This window comes from Quercus robur, chromosome 2, assembly GCF_932294415.1.
Source record: "Quercus robur chromosome 2, dhQueRobu3.1, whole genome shotgun sequence".
In the NCBI taxonomy this organism is placed as follows: Eukaryota; Viridiplantae; Streptophyta; class Magnoliopsida; order Fagales; family Fagaceae; genus Quercus; species Quercus robur.
The window spans coordinates 68,434,155-68,455,721 of NC_065535.1; the positions used below are offsets into that span (position 1 = coordinate 68,434,155).

Below are 21,567 nucleotides of genomic sequence, written 5' to 3' on the forward strand. Positions count from 1 at the left end.
GTATTGCTGTTGATGTGAGGGGTAGAACTAAAATCCCTGCAAGATCCAAATTGAAGAGTTCAATATTGTATTGCTCCTTGTGCTGCATATGGAAGATTCCTTACTTGGTGCTTGCTTTATTGAGTTGCTTGGTTGCGCTGTTTTTGGTATGGTTTTGTAGCAGATTATATTTCTAAAAGTCTTTTGATATGGTGTTTTAGTTTGTTAAAGTGGTTTGTTTTGTAGGGTTCCAATATGAGTAATGTTGTGTTGTCTGTAAAGGGGTTGGTCTCTTCTTTTGTGGGCAGTTTTGCTGCTTGTATTAGTTGACCTGCTTTGCAGGCTTCTTTGTTCTCATTTGAAATTGAATAAGTATACTTATTCATTAAACACTCTTTCATTTCTTTTCTTTTATTGTGTTATATTTCTTTTTCTTTTGTAAGACCATAAAAATGAAAACACTTTTTTCATTTCTTTTCTTTTGCTGTGTTATATTTCTTTTTTCTTTTGTAAGACCATAAAAATGGAAAGTATATCTTTTCACTCTTGAAAATGTGTGGACTGATGAGCTTAGCAATCGTGATGATTTTTTTTTTCCGTATATAGCATACAACAAGAGAACCAAAGCAAATAAATCACGGCAGAATCTGTTAAAATTTTCAAGGCAGAAAAACCATCCAAGAAAGCCACAAAATTAGGAAATAAGATAATTAATAATCATATCTTATGGGAAAACACCAGTCAAGAAAGAAAGGGGCGATACAATGACACCAAATTTAAAAGAGACACATGGTATATAACCATCCTCATATCAATTATTCCAAAACATTTGTGTACCTTAAAAAAATTAAGCTGCAAACTATGCCAAAGGAAAGGGAAGTGAAAGGGTAAAACATGGTGATCGTCTAGACTCCAACACTACTCATTGAACGGAGGCAATGTGTCGGATCAAATCAATAACACGTGAGCTGCAACAAAACAAAACCACTTCAGAAAGTAATCCCAAAAGTAAACCAAAGATAGCTGGAAATTTATCTGCCAGAACTGGTTGGGGCAAGCAAGATAGTGTACAACTAAGAACTAACACTGGAGAGAAAAATAAAGCATGCATTGACAAGTAAATGTTGCCATTTACAAAATTAAATCTACTAAAGACAATGGGGCCAATAACCATTTACATACTTTTAAGGATTCCATTATAATTATCACAACTACCATTGTTAATAATACAATTTGTTAGTTGTAAAGAATGTTCTGAATCATCTATACCTAAAAAGTATGTTTTCCCTGCAATGCAGTTGGCCATAAAAAAAGTGGCTTTGAAAACAAATCAGCTTCTTCATAAGTTGGACATTAGTTGGCTTGCCTAGGATCAATATCATCAAGATAGAAACGTGGCTTTCAATTCAAGGTTGTAATTGGAAAATTGGAACAATCGCCACAACATTAAGTGCAGGTAAATATAGTGTTGTCAAGACCAATTTTACTAGCCAAAAGCCACTAATGTAAGCATCCACATTTTACAAACAAGAAAGACCACAATGACAACGTTTTTTAACTCCCTGTCAATTGTAAGATTAATATTAAGACATAGATATGTTACCTGTAACCCCATTCATTGTCATACCAAGAGACAAGCTTCACAAAATTGTCATTCAATGCAATCCCGGCCTTGGCATCGAAAATGCTTGACCTGAAGTAAGAGTCAAACACAAAGCTTCGATTGAATATTAACTTGTAGCAACAGCTAGAAAAAGACAATGAAATATCAAAGCAATTAAGTTCATTTAGGGGGGAAAATTAGCAAAACCACAGCACCTGCTGTCACCCACAAAATCAGATGACACCACATCCTCCTCTGTGTAACCAAGAATTCCTTTTAGTTTACCTTCAGACTCCTCCCTACACAACAATAAAACAAATAAGGAGACGAAGGAAAGGTAGTGATTGGAACATTATATACTTTTACTTTACAATTCCCTAGTGATTAGTAAATAGTAGAAGCTTTACACTATACCCATGAACCATTTTATTCCCTAAACAAAAAATTCAAAAGGAAAGCATTCCTAATCCTTACTTGATAGCAGCTTTTATCCCCTCATAACTGGCCGCCTTCTCAAGTCTCACCGTGAGGTCAACGACTGAAACATTAACCGTAGGAACACGGAAAGCCATCCCTGTCAACTTCCCATTCAATGAAGGCAGAACTTTACCAACAGCCTGCATAGTTAAAGAGTAAAACACACAGATTAACCAGTGAGCTAATGAAGACCGAAGTTTGGTACTACTAAAATTCAGTACATGCCAAAGAGAGAAGATACTTTGTAATAATAATGGTATGGAGTAAAAAGAAAGAAAATGAGGGGGCTTAGTTAATCATGAATTCCAGAAGGATTTTTTTTTCTTATTTCACCTATGATACATCCAGCAAGATAAATGCAAAGCTTGCTAAAAATGACACATTTATGCAGATCAAACCATAGATGCAAGAATTTAATACCTTAGCAGCTCCAGTACTGCTAGGAATTATGTTGAAGGAAGCAGCTCTGCCACCTCTCCAATCCTTCATTGATGGTCCATCTACAGTCTTTTGGGTGGCTATATGACATAGAAGTCATGTCAATCTATAGTCATATCCCATGTAAATGAAAAGAGTGTATTCCAACATAGACTCACCAGTAATGGAGTGGACAGTAGTCATAAGACCTTCAACAATACCAAATCGGTCATGAATTACCTGCAAAGAGATATATTCAAAAATCATACGATTTGCACTTAAATCTTTATACTTTCTCAATTCTTAAAGGCACAGTTTTGCACAACACTAGAGTAACCAGAAAAGTTTTAAAATTACCTTAGCCAATGGAGCAAGACAGTTGGTGGTGCAGCTAGCATTAGAGACAATGTCAAGTTCTGGCTTGTAGTCGTTCTCATTGACACCCACAACGAACATGGGAGCATCCTTACTCGGTGCAGAAATAATTACCTTCTTTGCACCAGCCTGACATACACCCAAACATGAGAATAGGTAAAAGAATTGAGAAACCTACATAATGGAAGTAAACAGAAAATTTGATTCACAAAACACGATAATATCTTTATTTATTTTCTTTCCCTTGTTTTCCTATAGTTCCTCTTCATAATACTAATATCACTATCACAAACTAGGAGCAATATATATACCATAATCAAATCAAACACAAAACCAGCATTCAAGCACTTAATCACAAACCTTCAAGTGGGCAGCAGCTTTTTCCTTGTCAGTGAAAACTCCAGTAGACTCAACAACAAATTCGGCTCCAGCCTCACCCCATGGGATCTCTTCAGGGTTCCTAAATATCAGAAACAACTATATATATTATACAAGTACTAATAAAATCTAATTTCCCTCTAGAAAATGAACAAAGAACTAAATAATAAAAGTTGAAAATACCTGATACCAAAAGTAGCAACTGGCCTGTCACCAAAAAGAAGAGTCTTAGAGTCCTTAACCTTGAGTTCATGGTGCTTCCATTGGCCGTGAACAGTGTCATACTTAAACATGTAGGTCTGTGCAGCACAATATCAAAATTATAGTACTAAGCAAAACTAGACAACTAAAAAGCTTTTAAATACCCAATATTTGGCTACAAAGGAAGTTTAGCATACGAAAGCACTTTCAATCATTTGGCATAAATAAGCAAAGCTTTTAATGTTAATTCTGCAATATCAAAATAATATTTTAAAAAATCCCCATTTTTTTTTTACCTTTTTTTTTTCTTTAATATAAACTGCAAAATTATTAACAGCAAGAAGTAATCTCCATGAAATAATGAAGAACTGATGGGTGCTAACACGGGCGGTGACAGAGGAGCAGTTGCCCCATGACACTACCCGAACCCCCTTGACGTTCTTTTAAAAAATGGTTTTTTTAATAATATTTCAAAATCAAAACTTCTTTTTTCTAAACTCCCCCACCCCCCCAAAAAAAAAAGAAAGATCAAAACTTCATTATGAAAATAACTTTTAACTCTCCAAATATTATTGAGGAAAAAAAATTTCTTAAACATAGTCTTAAAATTAGAACATTTTATTGCAATATCTCCAGACAATGTTCCAAATTTTATACATTGCCTTAAAAATTAAAAAAAATTACAATTTTATATAGTTCTTAAGGTCTTTTACAATCAACCCACCATTTGATAGTTCAAATGTAATCTAACAAAGAAAGAATAAACATTGATACCTTTAAGTTAATTCAAAAATAAAAACAACATTCAACATCTTCTACAAAATTCTCAAGTACATGATGATATTTTTAATACTTCTAAGTTAATTTATTTTATTTTTTCATTTTAATTTTAAGTATTCAAATGATTTGTTTGAATATCTTATGTTTTGATTAATCTTTCATTTCATATATTAATAACTATATACTGATTTTTTTTTTTTTTTTACTTGTTTGAATTATAGACTTATAGTCACCTTAAATTTTGAATAAGTAGTTTACACATAACAATGATTATACTAACTCTAACTAATACTAGGCTCTAAAAAAGAAATTGGAACCAAGAACCAAAAATAAATAAATAATAACTTCCCTTTACATTTACATCATATTTTCTTCTTTAACCAATATTTTTGTTTGATTAAATAAAGTAATATATATGTTTTCTTATATTAATATACATGTTTAGAATTAAATTTGTCTCCAATTTTTTTATTCTAATCTTGTCCCCCAAATCAAAATCCTGGTTTTACCATTGAGTGCACAGCTCTACAAAGCAAAACTAGATATATGATGCTGCAAATACAAATTAAAAAAAAAAAATCATTTGTAATAATTAAGAACTGAACACTTTTAATCATTTGGAATAATTAAGCAAAGCTTTTCATGTTATATCTGGAATATCAAACATCATAAAAACAAATTCAAATGTTGATTTTTCAACACAAATTTTGATTAGACAAATGGTGCCTAAGGTAAGGTTTAAAAGCGTGTTATCACTTATCATATATAGTGTTGATATTAATTAGAAAAAAGAGTTACCATGTAATCAGTGGTGATGAAAGGATCATTAACAGCGACGAGTTCAACATCATCTCTCTCTAGTGCTACCCTAGCCACCAAACGCCCGATTCTTCCAAATCCTTCACCAGTTTCAAACACAACCCAAAACAAAAAAAAAAATCATCATTTTCTAAAAAACACAGACACACATGCATGCATGAATGGACAAAAACACACACACACACGAATGGAGTTGAAAATAGTAAAATACACACCATTGATCCCAATCTTAATCTTCCCCATGTTCCTCAGAGAAAGTGAAAAAAAAAAAAAAAATATATATATATATATATATATATATATATATAACGTTAGAAGGAGAAAGTCTTTGTGAATGAAAACGAGACTTTTACAGTAGAGAGAGCAAGTTCATCTCTTCATATATATACGTGAAAAAATAGGAAGACGCGGATTTGTCGAGGGAGGGAAAGAGTGGGGACCACTAATTGCTCATTATCACCGTTGATTTCGAGAGAACACATGGGAATCATGGGATTTCTCTTTCTTTTTTTTATTTAAAAAAAATAAAATAATTCTCGTGAATTTTTCACGGATCTGCAGGTTAGAATCAGTAAAACTGAATGGAAATTTTACTATTTTTAGTTTGGTTTCCATCAGTAATGATAATTACTAATTAGAGTTTAGAGATCAGCAGTGTATTTTTGGTGATATTCTGGATGCTTCTATAAAATTAAAGTCTTGACTGTCATTAATAGCTTAAGTTAACTTCTCCTCCAAGGTTGAAATATGGAGATCACACCAAGTCTGTGCTCTTTTATAGGAGAAACTAGAAAGTACATCCTCTGTGTGTGCGTGCAGCAGATGGGTACCACCAGTCAGTGGGATCCACATATTGTGAGAGGACTGTTACATGCATCGGGTAAAGAATGTGACGTAATTGTCAATGAAGCAATTCATTTTTTACACAAACTTAACTCCTCCCAGAACATCACCGAAATTAGTTGATAGGACCGAAAGATACAAGATAAATCATTATTTCTTTCTTATTATACACGTAAAATCAAATTTAATTCATGATGCGATTAATGTTTTGACAACTATGATTGGGGTGATCCTAACAAACCATAAATGTAACCGAACTATAAATGCCTTTGTCGTATCGAAGAATGTAATAATTTTCTTTTTCAATTAATTTTTTATAAACGAAGGAGCAAAAGAGTGCTTCATGAGGGGTGATCCTCAATCCATTGTGCCACCCCTCGAGTCAACAGAATTTATATAACAACTGCATATCATATGCTTCTTATTAGCGTCATGATACATGTGATTCAGCGGCCAATTGTATCAAAATTAAGTTGATGAAATTTTAATGCACAACAAGATAAACTGATAAAACAGTTGGCATTATGGGAGAAGACGATATTGGTAATACATTGATTTTTGGAGAATATTGTTTCATAAAGTTGATAAAGTAAAAATTCAAGTCCAGGAATTTTCTAAATGAAAATTTGAAATTCAATATGTTCAATCGGTCAAAACTTTTGCTTGATTGATCGAAATGATGAGAAAAATAACCCTGGAGCTCCTGCCTAACTCGATTACTATTTGATTCTTATTCAATCAATCAAAAAGAGCCTTTGATCGATTCTTGATTCCTCTAAATCGGTCAAGACTTGTTAAACTGAATTTTTTGCAGAATTTTTTGATAAACATTTTGAAGGTTTGAAAAACTTTCAAACCTTGTGAATAGTTTTATGAAACGTTTTAACTCTTCATACGTGTTTTTTGGTGAAATAGAACCCTATGAGTATAAATAGTGGTTTATGTTCACTTGATAGCTTCTTTTTCTTCTAAAAGTTAGTTTCTAAGAAACATAAGAAATTCTATGAATATTCTCCGGAATTGTTATCTATAGAATCCAACAACTTAATTATATCTTGGAGACAAGTTTGTGATAACCTTATAGCAACAATAGTGTAGGGGCAAATATTGTCTAAAGATAACAATTTTGTGCCTCAAAATTATTTATTTTCCGTTCGTCTTTTGCGTTAAACTTGGTCTTCCATTATTACTTTGTGTAATATTCCCAATAGTCAAACATCATAACACAGCTCTTTTAATCATTGTGGGCCACTAAATTTAGTAGCTAATGTCCATTTGAATATGGCATGGAACTATCATCGTGGCTGATACAGGGGTTAATTCTTTGATTAAGGATGATTAACAATGATTGCTGCTGGCATTTTAGAAGAACCTTTGAAGTGAGAACAAATGCTTTTGGTGTATGCATCAGAGCCAGATTATCCCTAATCACTTTAAGATATATCAAAGGACTATGCACAAAGCATGGCCACAAAACTCCAGAGGTTAAATATCATTACATTCAAATAGCAGCTATGTTACGAATAAATACATATAAGTCGAGTAATTCAAAAGCCACAAGCTTAAGAATCCATGCTATTATTAAACATAAAAAGAAACACAAAATTTTGATCCACATAAGGACCACAAGCTGAAGCTAACAGCCTATGCACTATCTACCAACATACTTGAGAATCCATTCTTTTCAATCATTTTTTCTATGACGATCTTCAGTGCAGGAGCGCTCACCTGGCATTTCTTATCAATGAAGCAGGATCTACCTTCTTCAGCAGCCTTACAAAGCTGCGGATCCAATGGCACCTTCCCAAGAAAAGGCACTTCCATTTCCCTACACATTTTTTCTGCACCACCACTGCTACTATCAAACACTTCACTGCAAGCAATCAAATTTTGAAGTTCTGGTTCTTTCTCTTTAAGATATTCCCTAACCCGCTCTGAAACATCTATATGTTCACCGGTCTCTGTCGTCCTCATAAACTTGAAATCCATTAGTGGCTGGCACAAGCCGCTCATATTCTCAACAACCCCAAGAACCTTAACTCCAACTTTTTTGCAGAAATTGATTTCTTTTCGCACATCAATCAAGGAGACTTGCTGTGGAGTTGTGACAATAATTGCACCATCTATTCCAGTAGCCCCAAGGCATTGAACAATTGAGATATGCTCATCTGAGGTCCCAGGAGGAGCATCAACAACCAAAAAATCAAGTTCATTCCAGTACACTTCCTTCAGGAAATTCTTGATGAGCCCATTCTTGCGAGGGCCCCTCCATATAACAGCTTCATCAGGATCAGGAAGCATGAATCCAATTGACATGACCCCAAGATTATCATCAACATAGACAGGAGACCAGCCGAGGTTGCTCTGGTGGATTTCTTGACCTTCTAGGCCAAGCATCTTTGGGATGCTCGGGCCACAAATGTCAATGTCAAGCAGACCTATCTGGAGGTTCATAGCTGCCAGGGCGAATGAAAGTTGGGCAGAGAATGTGCTCTTGCCAACTCCACCCTTCCCTGATAAAACAAGTATCTTATGCTTAACATTAGCCATCCTTTCTGCAATAACAACCAAGTCTGCAGAAACAAGAGTATAGAACATTAAGACAATAAGCATACCACCTCTAAGTCATAAAATATGTTTGCAGAATATTAACTAAACCAGAGTGACACTTAAAACATGTTATACATAAATGAAACACCATCCTTGAATAATTAATCCATACGTTTATCATTCATTTCAGGCTGCAAGCCCCAGAGAGTGATGCTCTTCTTGGAATTTTCACTTAGTTTTAATTTTGAAAATTTTGGTCTAAGGGTATGTTCAGGCAAACAAGTAAATGAAATAAATTAATGCTCATCATCAGCAAACACCTTATCAGGAAAAAAGGAGGAAAAAGAAAAAGATATTAATTTGACTGACAGTTGATGAATTGCTTGTAATATCAAGGGCTAACTGAAACCATGCCTAGCTGCCAGGATAAGGAAACCAACAATGCAGGAACTTAAATAAGTCACCTTTTTTATTAGAGCTCACTCTGTGTACCTTCTCAACTCCTCCTTTTCTTTTTTCTTTTTTTTGACATAGGAGAACTTATCTCAGATTAGTTGCACATCACAGAGTATATGTACAACAATCCTCACTGTTAATCAACTCCCTCCTTTTCTTTTCAAAAAGTAAGATAAATCTTTCTCCTTTGTGTTTAACAGAAAAGTTCAAGATTCTTTTAACTGTTACTTGTCATTGTCACACCTCTAAATATTTTGTCCGAAGTTGTCAAATTCATCATAGTAATTTCCTCTCCTTCTTCTTAGTAAACAGACAACTCAATATATAGTCTTGTTTAATTATATGCTTGTTTGGTATATAGGCAGTGAAACTTAACCAATGTAAGAAGATACCTTTTAAAGATTGTTAAATAAAAATGACATCAGTAGTTGGTTTACATGGTTGTTTGATGTATAGGTACTAAAAGTTAGTGATGGTAGTTGATACATTGGCGGGACAAAATGGGTTAGTAATTAATGGAAAATGTCATTACAGATTGTGCTATTGGGACTTTTATAGGGGGTTGTTGATGGGTATATAATATATTTGCATTTTTTTGAAGGTCATTTAGAAGTGGGTTCTTGCTGATTTGGTGGTTTCACTCACCATACCCACTCATTGAAATCTTTATGGAGGAAGGTTTCTATAATGATTCTCTTAATTAAGAAAGAGACAGTTTCCCTCTCTAATATTTCAAACCAATAAGAGTTGTTGTGGTTGTTGAAGGAAAACATGGAATGAGGATACCAGAATTAATGTGAATCATTGCCTTTTTGTACATAATTTTTTTGCTGTAATTTTTTAGGCTTCTTTCTGATCATTGTACATGAAGTAGTCTGTCAATAAAGTTATCATTATCTATCAAAAAAAGGATTAATGCTGGTTAAAGTTGTGTGCTACAATGAGCTTTCTGTGATTTGATGGGTGACAGGATTGCTTTGAGCTAATCTTTATTTGATTGTGGAGGGTAAACTCTATACCTTTTTTTTATCAAGCTATAATCATATACCCTGCAGTGCAATACAGTTGATGATAATGAATCAGCATTCTGATTCAATAGTTCTAGGCTACCAAACATGGCAGTTTTAGCCTCTATTGGAATAAGCTCACCTAGTTTTGTAAAAAATGGAAACCAATCATAATAAATAAGCACAACAATAGATGTTCTAAACCATAACTTCCTCTTTCTCCTTTCATCCATTCACATGTAATCTTTTACACAACTTGTTCCAAAGTAGGGCTCTTTCCTAGCTATGTGCTCTAAGTTAACAAGCAACAACAAACTCGCCAGTTTTATAGCTATAACACGTATACACTGCTACTCTAGAACTCAAAGTTTAGCATGAGACAACAAGAGTCCGTTTTTAAAAACGAAAACACCATTTCGCAACAGCAACTCCTCATAGCTTTTTTTACAATTGCTCATTTTAAACCCAAAATGCCATTTTGCAACAACTTACACAATCGCACACTAACAAGTAACAAGCTTAACATTGTCCTAAATTCACACCATAGGTTTGTGGGTTACCATACTCTCAATAACGCTAAAACCAATCTTGTACAGCACATAAAGATAACAAATTAAAAATTTTCAAAACCTCAAATTTCAGACAATATGACATATAAAAATCAGAATTACTCCACGAACAACTGGTAGAACATAAAATAACCACCACAACAACATAAACAAAAACAAAATTAAGAATTTTATAGAGCTGGAAAAAAAAAATGAAAGAGGTAGAAAACCTGGGTCAGGGCCTTTTGGGGCAGTAGCACAAGCTTCTTGATTAGGACAACCTTCGCAAGCGTCAGATTTTCCTGCGGACTCTGATTGAGTACCAGGGCAATCTGAATCAAACAAAAACAAAAACAAAAACAAACAAAATTAAGAATGGAATTTTGAGGCTACCCCATTTGACAAAACCCAGTGACTTTGGAAAGTTTAAGGAGATGAAAAAAAAAAAAAAATCTCAAGAGGGAAAATCTTACGCTCATTGGCATCTTCAGGAATATCACCGTCCGCCATGGTCGACTTTTCTGCTTTTGCTGTACTCTTTCTTTTTTACTTCGCTATGGCCTTTTATATGAGAAAGGAGAGATTAAACAAGAAGCGCGTTTATTTATATACGAGTTGTGACTCTCTATGGCGGTCGAATCGGATCAATTTCCACCGTTGGATTGACGCACCTTTTGACCCCAAAATTACGGTATTCCATTTTCCAAGCAAACCCAATAATATCTTCGAAGCTTATCCAAAAAATTAGGGTTTTGGATTACCTCTAATACTTTTTAAAAATAGATCTTATTTTGTTTCAACAAGAGATTGTTATATTATTCACTAATTAAATAAAATGTGATGATTAAAATTCACTATTACTTATCATTGTATATTTAAAACAAAAAAATATGTCCAGTTAAAAAAGTATTGAAGGTAAACCAAATCCTAAAAACTAATTATTATTTCATCCAAAAAAAAATCCAACATATATCTCTATATATATTAAGAGGGTTCAAAATTTTAATTATGAATTTAAAAAATGTCAAAAATACCTCTAATCTAATTAAATAATCTTTATTCTTAAAAAATATAAAAAAAAGGGTTAAAATTATAATTCAACAAAATTAAAAAAATAATAATAATAAAAGAAGTTTTTTTCCTAAAAATTAGCACACCCTCTATTTAATTGAGTAATGCTACAGATACAAACTATTTTACAACATTTTTACAAAATGTTAATGTGGCTAGCTCTTATTAGTTTTTATTTATGCCCATCATTAATATCACTTTTTTATTTACCAATAATTACTTGCCACATCAGCAGTTTGTAGAATTTTTTGTAAAATAGTTTGTATCTCTAACATTATTCCTATTTAAATATGAGAAATAATATGTCCACAATATTTTCACAACAAATCTTATATATCTCACCCACGTTTAATACATTTTTCTCTTAAAAACTAGCACATATTAATATATATTATCATCTTCGTTTATATTATCATCTTTCAGTCACTAAAACATTGATAATAATCATCACATTAAAAGAATTACCAAAATCGGATGATAATTATGGAATGAGTGCGGGAGTCTTTCTTATTTTGTTTTTAAAAATAAATAATTTTCAGTCATCATATTTGTAGTTGCTATATTTTTCAATAAAAAAAAAAATACTTAGGGGGTGTGATGAGACATATAGGCTAGTGCATATGATATATATATAGGATTGGGTTCAAATTACACATGGTGTAATTCTAAGTAATGTTACACCACGTTTCTCAAAAAAAAAAAAAAGTAATGTTACACCACTGATTATTTTTTAATAGGATGCCAATTTTGACAAATACACCATTGGATTACATTATCTTCGTATATTCTCTATATTTGCAAAATTTCAAAATAATCGAATATCAATAGTCATGCCATCAATCAATTGTTTAAATTCAAGTGTTTGTAATTTAAAATAATACATAAAAAATGTGTTTATGGATGAAATGGTAAATAACATCCGATTAGTATGAAAATTGGCATGCATGTTAAAAACATATAGAACATGTAATCCAACAGTAAAATTTCCAAAATATGAATTCAATAATAAGTTATTAGGTGGTATAACACTGTTTAGAGTTATATTAGATGTAACTTGAATCCAACCCATATATATATATATATATATATATATATATATATATATATATATATATATACACACTTATCTAAAATCTATATCATTTTATTGTCCAATAATTCAAAAAAGCAAAATGTTAGAAGAACCAATAATTCAAACTTGTCACAACAACTTGATTAACTTGATATTCTCTCGTATAAACATCATCGACTAAAGTTTTTTTTTTTTTTTTTTATTACTTTACTAATCCATGCTAGTAATTAATAAATAAATTATAGTATTTTTTTGCTAAATAATAAATAAACTAGTTGATAACAGTGGGAAAATTATAAAATAATATGATTTTTTTTCTCTTTTATTTTTTTGTCTATATATGAAATTTTATGATAATTAATAGTGTAGGGAGTGGGTTTGAGCGCTCTTTCTATTGGACGAAAGGTCTCAAGCCCAACTGGCTCAATACAATGAATTTTTAGAGAATAGGTTTAAAAACTAGGTCTTAGTCTGAACCACAATCACTAGACACGGTTAGGTGCGGACTGACCAATAAGGAAATGGGTTCAAGTATGGAATGTTCTCCCCGGGCGTTTCGTCCGAGAAACTTAGTATTCTTCTTCTTCTTCTACTTTCAGTACTAGGTTACAGTGGTTTTCAAGACCATGCAGACTGCTACAGTTTTCTTTTTTTTTTCTCCTCCTGCTCTTTTTCCGCCATCCCTCATTCTTGGAGGGTCTCTCACATTATATACTTCTTTCCAGTCGATCTTGACCCTCCACCTGTTGATTGTGCATGTCATTACTCGAGTGCTCGTCTCATCAGCCACTTTTCCAAACCCTCTGTGAGTTGCGGCAACCAAGGCCGCATTGTTCAGGGGTCCTTTCCTTATTAATGCAGCCAGAACGTTAGTTGGACGCATTCAATGTGGAGGTGACAGCTTTTCCTTGAACTGCTCCTACACTATACCCCTGTGTGTGTCCTACTGTACTCATCCTTTTTTCGGGGAGCGCTCTAGGAAGCTGCCTTTGATGGCGTACCGTTCTTTCCTTCTAGATTCTGGAATGCCGAGGACAGGATCGTCCTCGACAACATCTCTAGGCCATTTGACCTTTCATTGTACATCCTCAGACATTTTCCTCTCTTCGGCGCGGGCCTTGGGCCCAATACAAAGTGGGCTGAGGTCGCTAAGTTCTTTGGCCCCACAAATAAATATTTATTATGGTACTCCAAGAGTACACAATAATTTTCTATGGAACTATATAGTATTTTTTTTTTTTTTTTAGAAACAATACTATATATGGAACAATATAGTATATATTCTAAGTTCTAACATCAAGCATTTATTATGATTGTGTATGTATATAGAATTATATATTTTACTATTTAAAGAAAATATATTGTACCAAGATTCTAATGGAATGGAATGTTTAAATATAGAATAAAATTTAAATTTAATTAAGATTCATATTAGAATAGTGATGTGTAAAATTATGAGGCTTCAAAAGCTTATGTGACATGATATTATAAGATCAATCACAAATCATATGTCTTTGATTATATATATATTAGATTAGATTATAAATTATTGTTGAAATTATGTTTTTGGGTTACTTATAGAATGATTTTCTTTTATAAACTTATAAAAATTATATTTTTCAATCTTGTATTGTTAAAATTATATATAATTCTTTTTCAAAAAAAAATTATATATAATTCAATTCTAAACAAAATAATTATATATAATTCTTATTATGAAATAGATTGTTTATGTTATCAATACATTGCAAATACTGATTCGATATATTAAAAACTTATTTAGTAATTTACAAAATCTAATATCAAGTCTATATAAAATATAATATATTTTATATTTGCGTAAGTCAAACTTATTCTTATGCCATGATCAAGCAATCAAAGCTTGCTACATGCATGGGCAGCTATGGATTACTGCTAACATGTATGAGCATCAAGGGCTACTGTTAACAGGCTCTGCCAACAACAGACAACTTTGGCTTGCAACATGCATGAGCAGCCATGGCTTGTTGCATACATTGGCCGCCAGGGTTGTTGCCATATATATATGAAAGTTTATTTGGTGTTGTGTTATTTTGATGTGTATTTGTCAAAGTTTCTTTTGTTTATTATTATTACTAAATTACAACTTATGCCCTTTAAATTTGGGTTAAGTTTGATTTTGCCCCCTTAAAATTTCAAGTTTTGGACACATACTCCAAACATTACACAGTTACATATACATTGTTCAAATTTAAGTCCTTCTATCCATTTACTGTGATATTCATTAAATGCCACCTCAACTCAAAACGATGTAATTTTATAGATCCAAAATTTGAAAATTTGTGGGGCAAAATTAAAATTACCCCAAACTTTAAAGAGTATTGTTGGGGGGGGGGGGGGGGTGTCGAGGTGTGGCTGCCTTGTGGATTTTGGGCCAAGAAGAAGATTCTAAAGATCCCTTTCCATGGCAATGGCCTTGCTCATATGTAAACATGGGATAACCAAAGCCTAGAAGAAGAGAGACCCTCTAAGCCTGTTACTGAGGTAATCCGAGGAACATAGTCGTCTTGAGGTAAAGTGATCCAACCAAGAAGCAATCAGCTGGCTCACTGTTGAGAGGAAAATTTTGATGTTCCCAAATAGGATGTGGGGTAGCCAAGCCGAAACTTGACGATGGGCCCTTGAAATAAAACCCAAAGGCTTTCGGTGTCATGTAAGCCCGCCCAAGCAAGAGATAGAGGCTACACTATGAAGAAAAAAATTCCAAAAAGTCTCAAATACATTATAGCCTCCCATAGTAAAATAGTAAGTAAATATTAGTGGCTGCATAGTGATGAAACAGGAGTTATTTTGGCATGGTATGAAGGGAGAGAGAGATCTCAGCTCAATGCAGATTTTGGTGAGTATATGTGCATAAGGCATGAATGAGGTAATGTGGGCTGTTTTGAGTGAGTGGGATAGGATTAATACTGAGATTAAGGCTTTTTGTGAGTGGTGAGTTGTTTGTGACTAGTTGAGAGACATTTATGAGCTGTGGTTGTGTGAAAGGGGGAAAAGAGTATTTGAGATTAGATGAATGTGAGCTAAAGATGATGAGTGGTGAGCTTAAGAAAAGCTAAACCATGAGCAAAGTAGTAAACAAACCAAGAGTTTCAGAGAGGGCAGCTGTCCCCTAGTGGGTTGAGGTGTTTATGTTTTTATAATGGAGCTTTAGAGAAGTACTAATTACAAGAATCCAAAAAAACGTAGGACTAATCAGAGGTAGTGAATCAAGGTTAATCTTCCTGGGATTTTTGGTCAGAAGTAGGAGATTTACTTTAGGGGCTGCCTTGCTTCTTTGGGTAATGATGAGATTTTAAAGTGCTTTGCATTAAATGCCAGGATTTCTGGGGCTAAGCTTAATCAATGTGATTAAAGCGTGTATCAAGAATGAATCCTAATGCTACGACTGAGATTTGGACCCCCAAGAAGTAAGATTTAACACCCCAAGCCAGGTGTCAAGCTCTAAGTCCACTTTAGGGGGTTTCGCTGGAGATTCCTTTATGTCCTCCAAACCACATGTTTCCAATTTTTCCCCTTTACGATTCATGGGCTTGGAACATGAATCACGTCTTAAACGTTTTTAGCATTTATAGCATCAATTTGTTGAGGTTTGGACAATTTGGTTTCAGCTCCCCTTCCGTTGGAGGTACAGTCTTGAGGAAGGTAATGGAGTTCCATCATCCTTTAGACTTCAGCTGATATGACAGCCCTCTGGCACTGTTCATGTCAGGTAGAGGGTGGTAGAAAACTGATGAGACAACCCCTAGTTTATCCTCAAAGGCTTGGTTCTCTTGTAGGGGTCTCTAGTTGTACTTTGGTTAGGGATGAATAGGGGCTGGTTGCCCACTTTCAAGCCTCTTGTTGGGGACCTTTTTGGGCTGGAACTTTGCTCCATTTCACCACTTTTAGTTGGGCCACATGGCCCTTTCTTTGCTTGGGCTTGTTCCCTACTCCATGAGATTCTTGGGCCTACAAAATGGGCATTAAAGACATGCTTTGCCATGGTTTTTTTACTCCTCGTGGGCTTTAGTTGTTAGTGGAAATAAAATGAATCTATGAGCTTTAATAAATATTTGTGATAAATTTTGGGTATTAATTTCCATGGGCTTTAAATAATAACTTGTATAGTTTCTCATATTTTTTGCTATGGATTACTTGTAAATGATAATGACCTCCAATATTTTTCTTGAGAATAATATTTACCATATATTTTAAATAAAAATGGTAACAACCACTATAATGGAATAATGTGATGTTCTCATGAGTTTCTCTATAGATAATCATAATGGACATGTAGGATGAGTAATTACCATGAGTTTTGGTAATAAATATTATGAATGTTGTGGTGTAAGATAGATAGTGAACATGAGTTTATAATATGAAATAAATAAATGTCATGGGTCTAATAATCATAACTTTTCATGGGTTTTTATAAGATGATTGCCATGGGTTTTAAGAGTAGATAATTCATAAATTTCATGAGCTTGTAATATTATAGTAATGGGTTTAAGAATTTAAAATATTGTTCATTATTAGACTTTTAAGTGAAATAATTATGATATAGTATTTTGCCAAGTGTTAATAGCTTTGAGTTTTTGATAAAATAATGCCAAGTAGTTAGCTTGGGTTTTTAATAGTGTCAACGTAAATTGGGCTTTTGATATTGCCAATAAGAATTGGGTTTTAAATATTACCAATGAAAACTGGGCTTTGATATTGCCAATAAGAATTGGGTTTTGATGTTGCCAATGAAAATTGGGCTTTAAATATTGCTAGTGAGAACCGGATTTTGATATTACCAATGAGAATTGGGTTTTGATGTTACCAATAAAAATTAGGCTTTAAATATTGCCAATGTGAATTGGGTTTTAGATAAATAAATTGCCATGTGTTTAAATTATGGGTTTTGATTATGGATTTGAATTTCATTGATAAAATTGTTTTGCCATGGACTTGAATCATGGGCTTTGCAAATATTTCCAAACGTAAGTACTTTTGGGCTTTAAATAGAATAAAATGTGTGTATTGGGTTCATAGGGCCGGTTTTGTGCTTACTTAAAATTGGATAAAATATGAGTTTTTGGGCTTTTTGTGATAGTTCATATCATAACCCAATTTAGATAATGAGATATGAAATATTTGTGATTAACATAATAATAGAGCAAAAAATATTTGGAAAAACCCAATAACTTATTAGTGGTATTTGAAAATAAATAGGTGGTACTCAAATAAAATTAGGTGTAAAAAAAAAGTACCTTAACACTCACTGAGGATATCGCTTTGGTTATCTTCTCGAGGAACGTGAAGAAGAAGATGCAAAGCCCAATGTAACAATCACCTCTGCATTAATAATCTCTCCCTACCTAATGTCAGCCCCATTAAATGCTGGATGACTGGCTTAAATAGTAAGAATGCCCCAAAAGTTTGCCTTCATGATCAAGAAAGTCTAATGGAACAAATATCTTCACAAATCCAACTAAGAAAGGAACAACTAGATAGGAGGGAGGGGGAGTATAAAAAGAAGTAAACCACCAACAAAAAAGGGGATCCAGAAAATTTGAGAAGGAAGAACAAGAGAGAGAAATAGTGAGAGCAAGAACTTGTATTTTCCCCTAGAACAACCATTTGTATCTCGGAAAACCGATTTTTGTCGATCAAAGTATCTTTTTTTGTTATCTTTGACTTCAATCTCCTACATGATCTTCCCATTATGGAATCAAATCCCCTTTTAGTTAGAAAATTAGTTGTGTTGATTAGAAGCCCAAGCACATTTAAAGATTTACTTTGTTTTGTATTTCTGACCCCCACAAGTATAAATTACAATTTACTCAAAAATAATACTTGAAATGGATTTAATAAGTTCAACGTGATGTAGTTTTTGAGAAGAAAAAAAATTATGTCATTTTAAGCTTAGTTGGTACTTAACAGACACATCATAACAGTGCATTGACCGAAGAACTTAAATTGTAATTATACCTTACATTAGAGGTACGGATCTAAATTTTGAATTTTAGGGGACAAAAACACAATTACTCCAAACTTTAAAGGTGTAAATTAAAATTTATTCCCCTTTTATATTTCTCTATCGGTAAGTTTACACAAATTTAGTGAGTTTGAACCCACATTTCATCATTTCTTACTGAAAGAGGTGTTGTTTCATCTAGAGCTCACTGGCTAGCTTATTTGGTTAGGCGCGATTTAAAATCTCTTTTTTATGTGTTTTCTAAATTCAGTTTGCTTTTATTCAGCTTATTTCTTAAGCCAAATAAGACAATAAAATTAATTTATTTCAAACAAGGCTCTAACAAAATGATGAGTTCTATTCGGTTTCAATGGACCTAAAACAATTTAATACTCTTTTATAAATCTGAAATTAAAAACCAAATAGAAAATGTATGAGTTCTAATCTAGTAATCTGTATCAACTAACACAACAATTTATAACTTAAGAATTGAAACACACACACACAACAACAAATAAAAAGAACGAAATTGATACATTAAATACGTTTTAAGGATGAAATTGAAATTTTTTAAATTTGAGGATGAAAATTGATTTTGAAACAAATTTCATAGAAGAAAAATATATTTCCACTATTAATTTATATTTTATGGTATACCTTATAAACGTTTTAAGGGTGAAATTAAACATTTTTAAATTTGAGGATGAAAATTGAATTTGAAACAAATTTTATGGAAGAAAAATATATTTCCACTATTAATTTATACTTTATGGTATCAATAGATTTAACACAACCGAATCATGTTTAATATGCATAAAACAAATCGTTTCCATGGTTTATTCTCTTTATTATTCTTCTCACCATTAAATTGTGCCCACTATCCAATTAAAAATATTTATATAAATTTTTTTTTTTGCATTAATTGGTAAATTTTTTGATAGTTGAATATGAAATTTAGAGTTTAATCCCCGTTTACACTAAAAACTTATTAGTGTTCTCTAAAAAAAAAAAAAAAACTTATTAGTGTAATAAATGACTATCATCACAAGCGGACACTATGAGTTGAAACTATTTCAAAAAAAAAAAAATCTAAACAAACCAAAATTGTCTAACTAGTATCCTCCTTGGCTTTTTAATTTATTTATTTATTTATTTGGTTTGGGTAAAATAAATAAATAAATAACCTAAGGTTGGTATACCTCTTCTTTTTTTTTTTTTTTTAAGCCCCCCCAAAAAAAAAAGTTCCTTAAATTAATCAAAGACAAGCCTCCAAGGCAAAAGTTCCTATCATCGAATCTAGTGGAGAAAAATATCTAGACCCGTTGGACAATATGTCTAAAAGTATTTGGGCTAAATATATTCTATAGGGTATAGCAAACGCTTAAAAAGCACTTATAATCGGTCATCCCTGACGACAACACAACCATGGAGGAAACAGTACGAGAAAGCACCGATTTGACTTTAAAAATATATAACAAATCAATAACTCTAAGGTATAATAAAGTGTCATAACTCATGATAAATTCATATGAAAATAATAGAAATAACCCCAAAAACATTTTACCACCTTAATTATGAAAGTGATAATAACTATCAATAGATAAGGGGCCATGGCCCCAAGTCTGTTGAAATTTCTTTAAATAGTAAGAGTATATATAAAATATATATTTAAAAAAATATTCAAACAATCCATACATGATCCCCCAAAATTAAAAATTATTTCCCAAAAACTATTTAGTTCCACCTAAAAGATTGCTCTTTTTTTTTTTTTTTTTTTTTTTTTTTTAACCATCATTAGATGACTTTACAATTGAATATTATTAAGTCACTATTGATTACATATTTTTATGGCACGATAAATTCTCAATTACAAGATTTAAATCATTGGTTTAGACTTTTAGTGAACATACACATAATGAATTTTGACATTAGGACTTCAAAAAATTGTTAAATATTTTTTAATGGTACCAATGGCTATTAAGGACTAAAAAATCAATTGTCAACATGATGTAGTTTTTTAGAAGAAGAAAAAATGATGTCATTTTAGCTTAGTTGGTACTTAATGGACACATCATCACAATGCATTGACCGAGAACTTAAATTGTAATGAAACTTTACGTTAGAGATACGGATCCAAATTTTGAAACTTTAGGGGATAAAAACACAATTACTTCAAACTTCAAAGGTGTAAATTAAAATTTATTCCTCTTTTTTATTTCTCTTTCGGTAAATTTACAGAAATTTAGTGAGTTTGAACCCACATTTCATCATTTCTTACTGAAAGAGGTGCTGTTTCATCTAGGGTTCACCGGCTAGCTTATTTGGTTAGGCGCGATTTAAAATCTCTTTTTTATGTGTTTTTTAAATTCAATTTGCTTTTATTCAGCTTAATTTTTTAAGCCAAATAAGACAATAAAATTAATTTATTTCAAACAAAGCCCTAACAAAATGATGAGTTCTATTCGGTCTCAATTGACCTAAAACAATTTAATACTCTTTTATAACTCTGAAATTAAAAACCAAATAGAAAATGTATGAGTTCTAATCTAGAAATCAGTATCAACTAACACACAACAATTTATCAAAAAATTTTATAACTTAGGAATTGAAACACACACAAAAACAACAAATAGAAAGAAGAACGAAATTGACACCTTAAAAACGTTTTAAGGATGAAATTGAAATTTTTTAAATTTGAGGATGAAAATTGATTTTGAAACAAATTTTATGTAAGAAAAATATATTTCCACTATTAATTTATATTTTATGGTATACCTTATAAACGTTTTAAGGATGAAACTAAAAGTTTTTAAATTTGAGGATGAAATTGATTTTGAAACAAATTTTATGGAAGAAAAATATATTTCCACTATTAATTTATATTTTTTGGTATCAACAGATTCAACACAACTGAATCATGTTTAATACACATAGAACAAATCGTTTCCATGGTTTATTCTCTTTATTATTCTTTTCACCACCAAATTGTGCCTACTATCCAATTAAAA

General features: G+C 32.2%; 2 protein-coding genes across 2 annotated transcripts; both read right to left on the bottom strand.

Moving 5' to 3' along the window:
* Nucleotides 1-673: 673 nt before the first annotated feature.
* LOC126714692 (glyceraldehyde-3-phosphate dehydrogenase 2, cytosolic-like) lies at nt 674-5,363 on the bottom strand. The gene is made up of 11 exons (XM_050414955.1): nt 5,245-5,363; nt 5,009-5,109; nt 3,413-3,528; nt 3,212-3,311; nt 2,834-2,980; nt 2,656-2,716; nt 2,480-2,577; nt 2,057-2,199; nt 1,798-1,881; nt 1,583-1,672; nt 674-947 (listed from the first exon to the last, which is right to left on the bottom strand). The coding sequence occupies exons 1-11, from the start codon at nt 5,270-5,272 to the stop codon at nt 902-904; spliced, it is 1,014 nt and encodes a 337-aa protein (XP_050270912.1). The 5' UTR covers nt 5,273-5,363; the 3' UTR covers nt 674-901.
* Nucleotides 5,364-7,290: 1,927 nt separating this feature from the next.
* LOC126714693 (cytosolic Fe-S cluster assembly factor NBP35-like) lies at nt 7,291-11,072 on the bottom strand. Its single transcript, XM_050414956.1, has 3 exons — nt 10,907-11,072; nt 10,664-10,765; nt 7,291-8,445 (listed from the first exon to the last, which is right to left on the bottom strand). The coding sequence occupies exons 1-3, from the start codon at nt 10,941-10,943 to the stop codon at nt 7,517-7,519; spliced, it is 1,068 nt and encodes a 355-aa protein (XP_050270913.1). The 5' UTR covers nt 10,944-11,072; the 3' UTR covers nt 7,291-7,516.
* Between the last annotated feature and the right edge of the window lie 10,495 nt (nt 11,073-21,567).

Excerpts from the sequence above, each read along its gene's own strand:
- LOC126714692 (XM_050414955.1), bottom strand. The coding sequence starts at position 5,272 with ATGGGGAAGATTAAGATTGGGATCAATG. Across the intron at positions 2,981-3,211 it reads AAGCTGCTGCCCACTTGAAG|GCTGGTGCAAAGAAGGTAAT; the intron begins GTTTGTGATTAA and ends GGTGTATGTCAG. Across the intron at positions 948-1,582 it reads GACAATGAATGGGGTTACAG|CTCACGTGTTATTGATTTGA; the intron begins GTAACATATCTA and ends GTTTTGTTGCAG.
- LOC126714693 (XM_050414956.1), bottom strand. The coding sequence starts at position 10,943 with ATGGCGGACGGTGATATTCCTGAAGATGCCAATGAGC. Across the intron at positions 10,766-10,906 it reads TCCTGAAGATGCCAATGAGC|ATTGCCCTGGTACTCAATCA; the intron begins GTAAGATTTTCC and ends TGTTTGATTCAG. Across the intron at positions 8,446-10,663 it reads CCCAAAAGGCCCTGACCCAG|ACTTGGTTGTTATTGCAGAA; the intron begins GTTTTCTACCTC and ends TTGTTTCTGCAG.